The sequence below is a fragment of the Staurois parvus genome, unplaced genomic scaffold (genome assembly GCF_062004578.1).
Source record: "Staurois parvus isolate SC_StPar_1 unplaced genomic scaffold, SC_StPar_1.0 ptg000151l, whole genome shotgun sequence".
NCBI lineage: Eukaryota > Metazoa > Chordata > Amphibia > Anura > Ranidae > Staurois > Staurois parvus.
Genome location: NW_028317947.1, coordinates 16,848,170 through 16,860,814, shown reverse-complemented (window position 1 = coordinate 16,860,814; position 12,645 = coordinate 16,848,170). Strand labels below are relative to the sequence as shown.

Genomic DNA, 12,645 nt, shown 5'->3' with positions numbered 1-12,645 from the left:
TTACACCTCAGATAATAATATTACTAACTGTGATAATATAATATTACTACACCTGTCACCTTTCCATTATGGGCAGCTCTCAGGCTGTTGGTGCCTTGCCTGTACATGTTGGGGTTTCCAGTTTGCCTGCAGCTGGTTGGCCAGACTTCTGCACATGGAAAGTCATTGAGGAAAGGATATGCAGTATGATTCCTGATGCCGAAGGGATAAAATGGTCATAATCCAGCCCTAATAATCCTGCCGAGGGATTTAATTTCCATGCACAGCTTATGTCGCAAGGCGCATATCTGACCCACATCTGCAAGATAAAGGTGGACTCCCAGAGCGGACATCACGGGTATGTGACACCACTCAAATGTCATGATAGCAAGAGGAGGTGCACATATATACACACATCATATACATAGAGGCTTTATTAGGCAATACTGAAAGAAGCAGGGGCACAAACTAGATAATATACAGATCCTGCAGCAGAAATGATGAGATTAAACACAAAACAGTATCTACGAGGATAGCAGCTGCAGTGGCAGCTCCAGGGTCCACAGATCCAACCCCACCATCTACATTACACTACAAGAGGGGGCAGAACTGGTTTTAGGTAAACTGGGGCATCAACATGAAGGAAACCTGTCATTAGAGAAATATGAAGGACATTCCTTAATGCTTTTCAAGTCACTGAACCAAAACAAGTACATAACTGGTGATTTTTAGAAGAAAGTTACCAGAAAAGACTGCCTTTGGTGCCATTTAACCCCTTGCATACTGGGCACTTCTATCCCCTTCCTGCCCAGGCCAATTTCCAGCTTTCAGCACTCACACTTCAAATGACAATTGCGCGGTCATGCAACACTGTACACATATGAAATTTTTATCATTTTTTTGAGACAGATAGAGCTTTCTTTTGGTGGTATTTAATCACCTCTGGGTTTTTTATTTTTTGCTAAACAAACCAAAAGCAACTGAAAATTTTGAAAATGAAACGTTTTTTCTTAGTTTCTGTTATAAAATTTTGTAAATAAGTGATTTTTCTCCTTCACTGATGTGCGCTAATGAGGCTGCAGTGATGGGCGTAGATGAGGAGCCACTAGTAGGTGGCACTGATGGGCATTGACAGGCATCACTGATGGGTACTGAAAGGCAGCACTCATATATGGCACTGATAGGTGGCACTGACTGGCACTGTTAGGCGGCACTGATAGGCAGCACTGATGGGCAATTGTAGGCGGCACTGATTGGCAGCACTGATAGGTGGCACTGACTATCATTGATAGGTGGCACTGAAAGGCAGCTCAGATGGACACTGATATGTGGCATTGATGTGGCACTGATGGCCACTGGCAGGTGGCATTGATGGAAACTGACAGGTGGCACTGATGGGTCTACACTGATCATCAGGGCACACTGATCATCAGTACCCTGATGATCAGTGTACATGTCCCCTCTGAGGAATGCCAATTACCGGCTCTCCTCTCCTCAAGAGCTGTCAGCGTGACAGCTTGTGAGGAGAGAAATGCAGATAACCGGTAAGTAATGAATGTTAATTGGTTGCTATAGTTTACTGCAATGTAAACCTCTGACAGATATACTTCTAATTATTTCCCACCAGACTTAAGGAAAGTTCATATATTCAAGGTCTCATGTTTAAGGTCTTGGGAAGGTGATGATTATATTAAGGTAGCACTCAATATTTCAGGCATAAGTCAGGAATCGTGATTAGGAATGCCAAAAAATCAAAGGCTCAGAATATGTGATCACAATTTATTCTCAATAATGAAGTTGACATACATTATCAACAGGTAACACTGTGGAAATTGGTGCACTGATGGAGAAAGTATTGGCCGTATTCTAAATATTTTAAGGGAGAAAAAAGTCATTATAGGTGTTAGGAAGTTTTTTTTTTATAAAGTTTCTATTAAATTTATTTTATTGCTTTAGGTAACAAGGGTATCCAAGTGAGAATCACAATCTACAAGTCTGCAAAGTATGAGAAGGTAACTACTACAGGAAGTCTCAAACATGTTCTCCAGTATGGCAGCTCTGCTGTCCCTATTTCACTTGGCTTGTTCTTTACATTCAAATCCGCCCCAAACCTGCCCCATGTCTTGCCTCTGCTATGATTCTTCTAACCTTGTAGAGTGCAGAGGACTGGAACTTTTCGTGGTTCCTCACCATCTTCCTCACAGTACCTGGATGTTGGACCTCCGTCACAACAACCTCAGTCGACTTGAGCCTGCCTCATTCCAAGCCTTGTGGTCACTCCGCATCCTTCTGTTATCTGACAATTGCATTGAGGTTGTGTCTCCAAGATCCTTCCGCTCTCTAGGCTTCCTGGAACGACTAGATCTTTCAAGTAACCTCCTCAACAGCCTACCTGTTGACTTCTCTAGAGGTCTGGGTTCTTTACGAGAACTGCGAGTCCCTTCTAACAAGTTGATTGCCCTTAGCTATGAGAGTCTCAGACATTTGGAGAGTCTGGAGAAGTTGGATCTGAGCAGAAACTACCTAAATACCATAGAGCAAGGGGCCTTTCGTGGACTTTCAAGACTACGCCACCTTCACCTCCAATCCAACCTTCTTGATTCGGTAAGAGGGGGTTATTTCTTTATGCTCCAGAACCTAGAACTTCTGGACCTTTCAGATAATAATATCAGCAGCATAGCAGTTGAGTCCTTCACTTCTTTGCACTCATTACGACTACTGGCTCTTTCAGAAAACCAACTGAGTCATCTCAAGTTCAAGACTTTCCTAAACCTCCAGACCCCTAGTACACATATTCAAGTTTCTGGAAACCCCTGGGTGTGTGACTGTGACTTGCAGAGAGTGTTTGGAAAGATAAACAGTGTTAGGCACCTTCACATAGATGACTATGATAACCTGACTTGTGAAGGACCACCACAGCTTTCTGGAGCAGCACTGGCCTCGGTGGACAACCAACTATGTGTAGCAGAGACTGCCACTGTATTGGTCATTACCATCACTGTCCTGGTAACAGTGATTGCTGCCATTGTCATGGCTGAGAGGAACCGCAAGAAAAATCAAGATAAGAACTGGAATGAACCAGATGGACCATTTGAAACACAGGACAAGTAAGACACATAGAAAAAGGATAATCTGTACTGAGGACAAATGGAGGCCACCATTGCTGATCTCCATTCCTGGAAATAATAGTTTGCTGTCATGCAGGTGTCAGTATATTTAGCACTTTCAGAGTAATAGACCTGGAACAAATATGGAGCTTTGAACTTACTGACTTTCCTATCCACTATGCTTGTTCCAAATCAATGTATCTGAAAACCACAGAAGGCCAGGTAACCAGCATTTTAAGAAGGGGTTCAGCAATTGCAGCCTTTTTATTTCTATTAGTAAAGGTTTCCTTTTAAGCAAATGCTTTCACTCATTTCATTGCATAATGATGTGGTTTGCAACTATAAACTTGAGGATGATTTATGGTAAAAAATAAATAAAAATATTAAAATGGTACTTTTTTTGTAACACTCAATTGAGGATTTCAAAGTAGCAGTTCCACAGCAGATAATATTGTTACTAGTAATCTGCAAGTGTCTCTTCTTAATAACTTTCCAGGACAATGAAAACCTTGGTTAAAGTTTTTTTTTTGTTCTTTTAATCACTTTTACTTTTGCTTGATTAAATAATCTGGTCACAAGTGGAACAACAGACATCCATTTGTGGAAGGATGGTCTATGTCTATGGTTGCAGCCACAACTACTTACCATTGCCATTAAAAGTGGGTCTTATTCTCCCATTTTATTTTCATGTATCTTAGGTCATAGACAAGGTAGCAGGAGAACTAAAAATGAAAGAGTTGGGAACTTTGGAAGGGAAATATTGTTAGAGTGTTTGGAAGATGTAAGTTCATTCAAAAGGGAAATTCGTATAAGAGAGCTTCTCTTTTGAAAGTCTATACACCCAAAAGTGATATTTTATTCACAGCTAGAAAAATTCAACGGCTGGCTTTTAATATGAGACTCCAGCAGCAGGCTCTCCTCCCTCCCCAAAATTCTTGCCCACCTTGATATGTTCCTATTTTTATTGTTGCATTCTTCTTAAAGTGTTACTAAACCCAGGACCCTGCATTCATTATATCTAGTCTCCCAGGACCCTGCATTCACTATATCCGGTCTCCCCGGACCCTGCATTCACTATATCTAGTCTTCCTGGACCCTGCATTCACTATATCTGGTCTCCCAGGACCCTGCATTCACTATATCTGGTCTCCCCGGACCCTGCATTCACTATATCTGGTCTCCCACAGTACACAGAACATGGACGTGCAATTGTTTTAGTAAATATAAACTGCTAAATACCTTTTCTCATCAGCAGTTAGAGCAGTCTTGTGACTTCTATCAATGTTCAGCAGAGCACTGGTTAAAGCTTGTAGGAGTTTTCTTTCTACGCTAGGAGGATGCAGAACCCCTGACCTCTGTCTGGACAGTGCTGTTTGGCCCTGTGCTGATCACATGCACTCTCCCAAGCAGAAGTTGCTCATAACTTAAGGAACGCCTAGGAACCTCTGGAGGAACCCTGGTTGGAAAATCCCCACTGTAGACTGTCAAACTGTACCTTCTGTCAGATGGGAGTATTTAAAAACAATACTTCAATAGCTTGTGTTGCAATCTAAGATAATTTCTGTTTTTCGGACAGCGATGAATAATGTAACCACAAGATGGCGCACCTGTTGCGTTTTTCTATCTGTGAATTGGTTGAGGGACTGTGGTCTCAGGTAGGGTGTGCCTTCTGCTGGATGGAGATGTGTACAGGGGCATGTATGTATTTAAAAATGTATTTATTTAATTAGAAAATACACGTAAATCCCAATTTTTGCTGTATTGTATTTTGCAGACATGGACAAATTTGTTGGTAAGCTTACAGCTCATTAAAACTATTCTTTTTTCTGAGTAGTGATGAAATTAAAATCAACTGTCTGTTTGCTATAAAATATTTTTGTAAAAAGAAAATATGTACACAAGAGTCTATAAATTCCTTTCCGTTCACACCTATGCAGTTTGCTTTTTGTCTGTTCTGCAGTTTGTTTTGCATTTTTTCTAGAAGTGTTTTGATGTGTTTTGTTCTGTTTTTTTTTTCTCTTGCTGGGCAGAATAAAAATGCAAAACGCGGCAAAAATGCACTACCGTGCATTTCAGCAGATTCTCCATTAAAATCTATTGTAGCAAAAACTCTGCATTCACTATATCCGGTCTCCTCGGACCCTGCATTCACTGTATCTGTTCTCCCCGGACTCTGCATTCACTATATCTGGTCTCCCCGGGCCCTGCATTCACTATATCTGGTCTCCCAGGACCCTGCATTCACTAAATCTGGTCTTCCCGGACCCTGCATTCATTATATCTGGTCTCCCCGGACCCTGTATTCACTATATCTGGTCTCCCCGGACCCTGCATTCAGTATATCCGGTCTCCCCGGACACTGCATTCACTATATCCGGTCTCCCCAGATCCTGCATTCACTATATCTGGTCTCACTGGACCCCGCATTCACTATATCTGGTCTCCCCAGGACCCTGCATTCACTATATCTGGTCTCCCCAGATCCTGCATTCACTATATCTGGTCTCCCTGGACCCTGCATTCACTATATCCGGTCTCCCCGGACCCTGCATTCACTTTATCTGTTCTCCCCGGACCCTGCATTCACTATATCTGATCTCCCCGAACCCTGCATTCACTATAACCGGTCTCCCACAGTACAGACAACATGGAAATGCAATTATGTTAGTAATTATAAACTGTTAAATACTTTTTTTCAGCAGTATATAGCAGTCTTGTGATTTCTATCAGTGTCCAAGCTTGTAGGAGGAGTTTTCATTCTCCCGTGATTGTCCCATGAGTTTGCCTAAACCCTGACCCTGTCTGGACAGCTCTGATTGGCCCTGAGCTGAGCACATGCACTCTCCCAAGAAAAGAAAAAATGCTCTAGCCAGGGGCGGACTGGCAACTCATGGGGCCCCCGGGCAATAGGGGATCATGGGGCCCGTGTCCTTGCCCAAACTCAAAAAAGCCTATGAAAAAGGTACCAGGGGCATCTCATGGGGCCCCCTACTGACCCCGGGCCCTCGGGCAGTGCCCGAGTTCCCAAATGGTCAGTCCGCCCCTGGCTCTAGCACTGCACACCAAACGGAGCATGTGCAGCCTGCCCCAAAGGCTCTGTGCTATCAGCACATGGACTGGGGACAGTAGAAGGGGAGGATCAGAGAAGACAGGATAAGAAATAGAAGACAGGATAAGAAATAGAAGACAGGATCAAACATCCTTTTTACACAATGCAGAGGATTAACCCCTTAGGTTCCACAGTGAGTATAACAAGCATGCTTTACTGCATATACTGACTGATTTTACTGTTGTGGGTTTAGTAACACTTGAAACTTTGGGTCATTTGGATTATTATTATACTGTATTTATAAAGCGCCAATAGTTCGCTCAGCGCTGTACATTAAAGAGGGACAGAACAATAACAATACAATGCAAAACATGAGGGGATCGAGGGCCCTGCTCTTTCGAGCTTACAATCTAGGAGGGAGGGGATTGTGGCACAGGAGGAGATAGCTGTGGGGGGTGGAGTGGTAGGAAGAGTGGAGCAGGTCGGCAAGTTAGCAGGGGGTGGGGTAGGCTTCCCTGAAGAGATGAGTTTTCAGGGTGCGCCTAAAGGAGAGGAGAGTAGGTGATAATCTGATGGGTTGGGGCCGGGTGTTCCAGAGGATGGATGACACCCTGGAGAAGTCCTGGAGGCGGGCATGGGAGGAGGAGACCAGGGATAATGGATCCTTTGGAAATCTTTTTACATACAGTCTTGTGTTTTGCCTGCAGTAGATAGTGCAGTCAAGTGCATGACAATGAGTGGCGTGAACAAATTCTTACAGAAGTAAATCTACCCAAAATAAAGGTTCAATAAATGCTAATACATCCTTAACCATAGCAGTGTTGTTTTCTATAGTGTTTCATTTCTGCCTACTCATGCATGCGCAGTGTGTGCTACACTTACAGCTGAAGACTTTCCTGTTTATTCCATATATTGGTATACAGTACAGGCTACAGGCTGAATATTCATAGATCCTGGCAAAGCTTGAGACCATACGCTATAACCTTTCCCAACTCCTTTGAGTTCTCAGTTTTGTAGCAAGCAATGGAATAGGAGGGAAGGAGGCCTATGTTCCCTACTGTATTCCAAGATATATAATTTGCACACAGGTCAAAAATACTTGTATCCTAATTCTATAGTACGGGATACAGGCATAGCATTCATGGACCCTCGGACATCCCCAAGCAATCATGAGAAGGGTGAGCAACATCTAGGCAGAAACTGTGTCAACAGGCCCAAGAACAAGGGTCAACAGACAACTTCTGAGTGCCGCTGCAAGACCTTTGTGGCCAAAAGCTCCATCAGCAGAAGATTGGACATCTACCGGATAAACTTTGAAAATGTATGAAGAGGATCAAGCGGCAGCCTTACAAAGCTAGGCCAGAGGTTTGGTGCCAGCCTAAGCACCCATGAGAGACCCATAGACCTGGTGTATTGGGAACATATAACCACAGGAGTTTTGTCTTTTAGAGTGTAAGCTCAAGAAATGAGTAGTCTTGTCAAGTGATGGTGGACTTGGAAGCAATTCCTAAGGATGTATCAAATAGGGCGTTCATCTTCCTGATTGAAGCAGTTCTTTTGTGGTAAACTCATGGCATCTATTACATGCAGGCAACAAAAAAACAATTTCCTTTGGGTACTTTGGCACAGGTCACAAAGATGAAGGACTAGGTCTTCATTCTGGTTGACGATGGATACCTTCTTAGCAAGAAAAAGGTCTTGTACATAAAACAACCTTGGTGGGTTAGGGGAAGAGGGCAAGGGAGTGAACAAATGAAAGAAATTTTAACAGAGTGAGAAGGACTGAAGTTTGTTCATAAGGCTTCTTCCAGTACTTGCAGATGACTGGACATAGGAGACTCAAATTTTTTTTTTTTTTTACACAAGCAATATGGAGTGCCCACAGGAAACAGGTTCAGCATTTTCCAAGATATGTAATTTACAGGCAAGTTAAAAATTCCTTTCATCCTTAAATTGTACTCAAAGACCATGGGGCGTGCCTGATGAGTGAGCAGCAACGCAGGAAACAGAAAACTGCCAACAGAGCATTCCTCTGGGTCTATACATTTACAGCTTTGGATGTGCGCCTGCCAATTGTCCACACCAGGGCTGTACATGCTAGAGTAGGATTATGAATTTACACACAGGAAAATAACACATTAGTTGCTCTTTAGGCAGCACAACATCTGACACCCAACCCCCAAATGGTTTACGTAGGCCACTACTGAGGCATTGTCCAGCATTTGGTCCAGTGTTGCAGAGAAAATCTGATGGCCCTGTTCAAGAATGTTGATGGATAATCTCAACTTTGATGAGGACCATAAGACCTGGATAGTTAGGAAGTTATGACCCCCCCCCCAACTGATAAGGTTGCTATTCATATGAACCCTGACTCCAGGGAAGAGCTAGAGAGCCTCCAAACCAGGAAGAGATTGGAATGTCTGGATAGATGTAAGACATTACAGAGAATGGATCACTTTGTTCCATGAGATGTTGCATTGAAGTGTTCTGGACTGCCATTGGGCAAAGAGGACCACCTTGAGGCTAGGTTCACACATGTAAATCGCACTGCATTCCTGTGCAGTGCGATTTGAGCCCATTCATTTTTGATGGCTCAAATCACACAGCATCCAATAATAAAAGGTGCAGGCACTTTTTTTTTTTTTTTAAGCTGCACTGGAATCAGGGAGCATGGATGTATATTCCCATGCAATTAACTGCAGGCAAACCCTGCATTTACAACTTGCCTGTGGGACAATGTGAACTACAATAACAGATCTTGCTAATGCCATGCGGAATATCGGTACACAAAGAACTCTGTTGAGACTTCATGTACAATATCAGAAGCTGTCCACAACACTGCCCCTAGCTACATCACCAACCTCATCCACAGATACCGCCCAAATCACCCACTCCGCTCCTCCCAGGATATCCTCCTCTCTAGCTCACTCATCATCTCCTCCCATGCTCGACTCCAGGACTTCTCCAGAGCCTCTCCCACCCTCTGGAACTCCCTACCACAGCATGTCTGGTCAGACCACACCCTGTCTGCCTTTAGGCAATCTTTGAAAACGCACTTCTTCAGGAAAGCCTACCCCACCTCAGAACCGTACTTGAATCACGTCCACCAGATCATCCCCCACAGCTATCACCTTTTGTATCACCTCCCCCTTCCTTTAGATTGTAAGCTCCACGAGCCAGGGCCCTCCTATTCCTTCTGTACTGATATGTATTGTAATGTCTTCCTTATATTATAAAGTGCTGCGCAAACTGTTGGCACTATATAAATCCTATATATCAGACAGATGTCCCCAACTAGTTTGGAGACTGAATAAGTTAGGATTAAAACCACTGAAGGAAGCGGTACTTCCACCCCTTGTGACTGAAATCATTACAAGCACACCAAGGATCACTAATAAGGGTCCAAAAGTTTTAAATGAACGATCAGTTACAGTAATGCAACCTTTGAGTCTCCCGGGAGCCATGTTAGGCACATGTGATTGTTCATTAAAACATTTAGCGTCTTGTAGGACCCCTTCATCAGGCATGTTGGTCACATGCCTGATGGAGTCCTACCAGACTCAGAATCATTGCCTTACTGTAACTATGATTGCTCATTAAAACCTTTGGACCCATATTGGTGATCCTTGGGGTGCTGGCAACATTCTCCCTCGCTGATTCTGTTCAGTTCCAGCCAATGGTCACTGCTGCACCCACTTATACACAGCCATTTTTAAAACATAGGAACGTGTGCATTTGGATTGTACACTTGAAGCCATTACAAAGCTTAATTTTCTTCTGAGCTGATGCGGCTAAAAAAAAATAGTAAGCCTTGGTTTTGAAATTGATGCCTGTAGAAGGGCACTTTTTGCAGAACCGTAATAACCATGGGAGTAGAAGACACAGGCTTTTTCTTATGGGGTAGGAGCACCTTTGTCCCAGTGATGTCCTTAGTGAATTTATCAATTGATTCCCCTAAACAGACCTTTAGCATTAATGTACATGTATGAAAGGCATCTCTTATAAGCAGATTCGGTAGACCAGGGTTTTCCCCCTGACATATACCCAAATAGAGATTTTCTAGGTCAGGAGACTTTACTAATTACATTCTCTGGAGCATCCACTCAAAACAAGGCTGAGGACTTAAATCACAATTGCATCAAGAGAACAAGGCTTTTAAATACAGGCTCATATTCTCTATTAAATTTGTTTTGGCCAGTTAGCAAACATTTGGCAAAAGTGACCTATCAATAGAATCCTTAAAAGAGGGAACATCTTCAAATAGGAATCGCAATGTGTTTGAGACCTGAAATGGAAGGTTCTACTACAGCCCATTTTTTTTACATTTTGTCATAGATAAAAATTCCAGCAAAAAGCATAAGAGGAGGATTAGGCTAGACCTCACCCTGCACATTCCAATTTGTATATGAATAGGAAAAGTATTTTTGATTTTGGTAGCCTTTATGCCAATAGGGGCATGTTTGGATGTGGGGAACCATGTGCTGCTTGTGGCTCATAAAATGCAGGGGATGGAAGAAAAAAATAAAAAATTTGCTAAAGTACCGTATGTGCATCTCCATCGCAGTCTTTAATTTCATGAGGTATGGAGGTTCCTCTCAGAGCCACAGGGGAAAGGAAGTGCAGTGTTTTTGGCCCTTAGAAACCAACAGGTTCAAGAAGTACCAAAACATTTTTCCCAAAGAATTCAGATATTGGCAGAAAAAGATTTGGCAGCAAGAGCCACATGGTGTGCACACAAGAGGGAGCTAGAGTCAGAGATGGGTGGGGGATGAGAGATTGCTACGCAGGAACAGTTCCATCATTACATCTATTCACAATGTTCACGTCCGGAATGTTTAAGCCACTATAATCCAGGGACTGACAGCATTCCTTGCTGTCTCTCTAGTACAGCAATGGGCAAACTACGGCCCGGCGGACCATTTAATCCGGCCCGCGGAGCGTGATACATTGGCTGTCAGGATGTGTGTAGGCGGGGCAGCGTGACAAACGTGAGGGGAGCTAGGCTCCTCTCACAGTCCACCCTGAAGACCGGAACGGCGCGGGAACACGGCGAGAGGAACGCGCGGAGCAAAGGTAAGTGAATTGACACAGGGGGGACTTGGCTTACTACTTGGGGGAATAGTACTATGGGGGATGAATTACTATGCTTACTATGGGGGATGAATTACTATGCTTACTATGGATGACACATACACTTCATTCGTCTACTCTTGGTCCGGCCCTCGGGTCCAATATATGAACCCATTGCGGCCCTCAAGTCAAAAAGTTTGCCCACCCCTGCTCTAGTAGAAGGCAGCAAGAACTGCATCAAACGTTGCGTGCCTGTTTTCAGCAAATATGGCGGATGAAGTGTGTCAGCTGCAAGACATGCAGCATCACCACCACGCTGAGATGAAGTGCAAATGGAAGGCCCCAAAAAAACCTTAAAATTAAAATAGAAATAAAATTGTGCCAGATTCAGGAGACAAGCATGAGGAGTAAAACAGTCTATTACGGTGCCTCCTATGCATGCTTGTGTGCCAAGTTGTGTATAGCCAGAACAGTCCAAATTACAGGGAAACCCTGTCTTAACTAATTCCACATTAGGAGTCCAGGTTTGACCTGGCATTCTCCTGAAAGGGACATTCAAGGCCTAGAAGCCATCAAGATTGACCACAGATCTGGTCCTGTATAGTAGCCTACAGCCAACTACACATTTTAACATGCCATGGTGAGTATAGAGTTCAAGGTAAACACCAAGAGAACTCCTAGATAACCCATGGCAATAAAATATGGATAGAAGTGTTGGGGAGGAAAAAAAAAAGTCCATCACACAAGGACACTAGTAAAACAGTCTCCTGAAGTGGGTGGAGGTTATATGAGCACACACTAGGGGCTTCCCAGGCAAAAGGTTCCTCAAAGTCCAATTGCCTGAGATTAGACCACATATAACCTGTTGTGTTAACTACAAGTTCGCATTCTGTACTGTAGGATTAAGAACAGTGTAGCGTCTAACAGGGGCGGACTAACCCTTTGGAAACTCGGGCACTGCCCGAGGGCCCGGGGTCAGTAGGGGGCCCCATGAGATGCTCCTGGTACCTTTTTCATAGGCTTTATTGAGTTTGGCCAAGGACACAGGGGCCCCATGAGTAGTAAGTCCACCCCTGGCGTCTATTTAACCACTTGCCTACCAGGCACTTATACCCCCTTCCTTACCAGGCCAATTTTCAGCTTTCAGCGCTGCCGCACTTTGATTGACAATTGCGCGGTCATGCAACATTGTACCCATATGAAATTTTGATCATTTTTTTCTCACAAATAGAGCTTTCTTTTGGTGGTATTTAATCGCCACTGGGCGCTTTACTTTTTGCGCTATAAATTAAAAAAAAGTGCAAAAAATTTGAAAAAAAAAAAAAAGTTTGTTTCTTTTATAAAATTTTTCAAACAAGTATTTTTTCTCCTTCACTGATTTGCGTTGATGATGCGGCACTGATAGGCGGCACTAAAGGGCACTGATAGGCAGCACTAATG

The 12,645-nt window shown here is 43.4% G+C and overlaps 1 protein-coding gene across 1 annotated transcript; it reads left to right on the top strand.

Moving 5' to 3' along the window:
- The first annotated feature begins 1,947 nt into the window (after window positions 1-1,947).
- Window positions 1,948-5,014, top strand: LOC149464540 (uncharacterized). The gene has a single exon (XM_089674537.1). The coding sequence runs from the start codon at window positions 2,017-2,019 to the stop codon at window positions 3,088-3,090; it is 1,074 nt and encodes a 357-aa protein (XP_089530663.1). The 5' UTR covers window positions 1,948-2,016; the 3' UTR covers window positions 3,091-5,014.
- The last annotated feature ends 7,631 nt before the right edge of the window (window positions 5,015-12,645 follow it).

Bases quoted from the DNA above. Each gene is read 5' to 3' on its own strand.
- LOC149464540 (XM_089674537.1), top strand. From the start codon at position 2,017: ATGTTCTCCAGTATGGCAGCTCTGCTGTCCCTATTTCACTTGGCTTGT.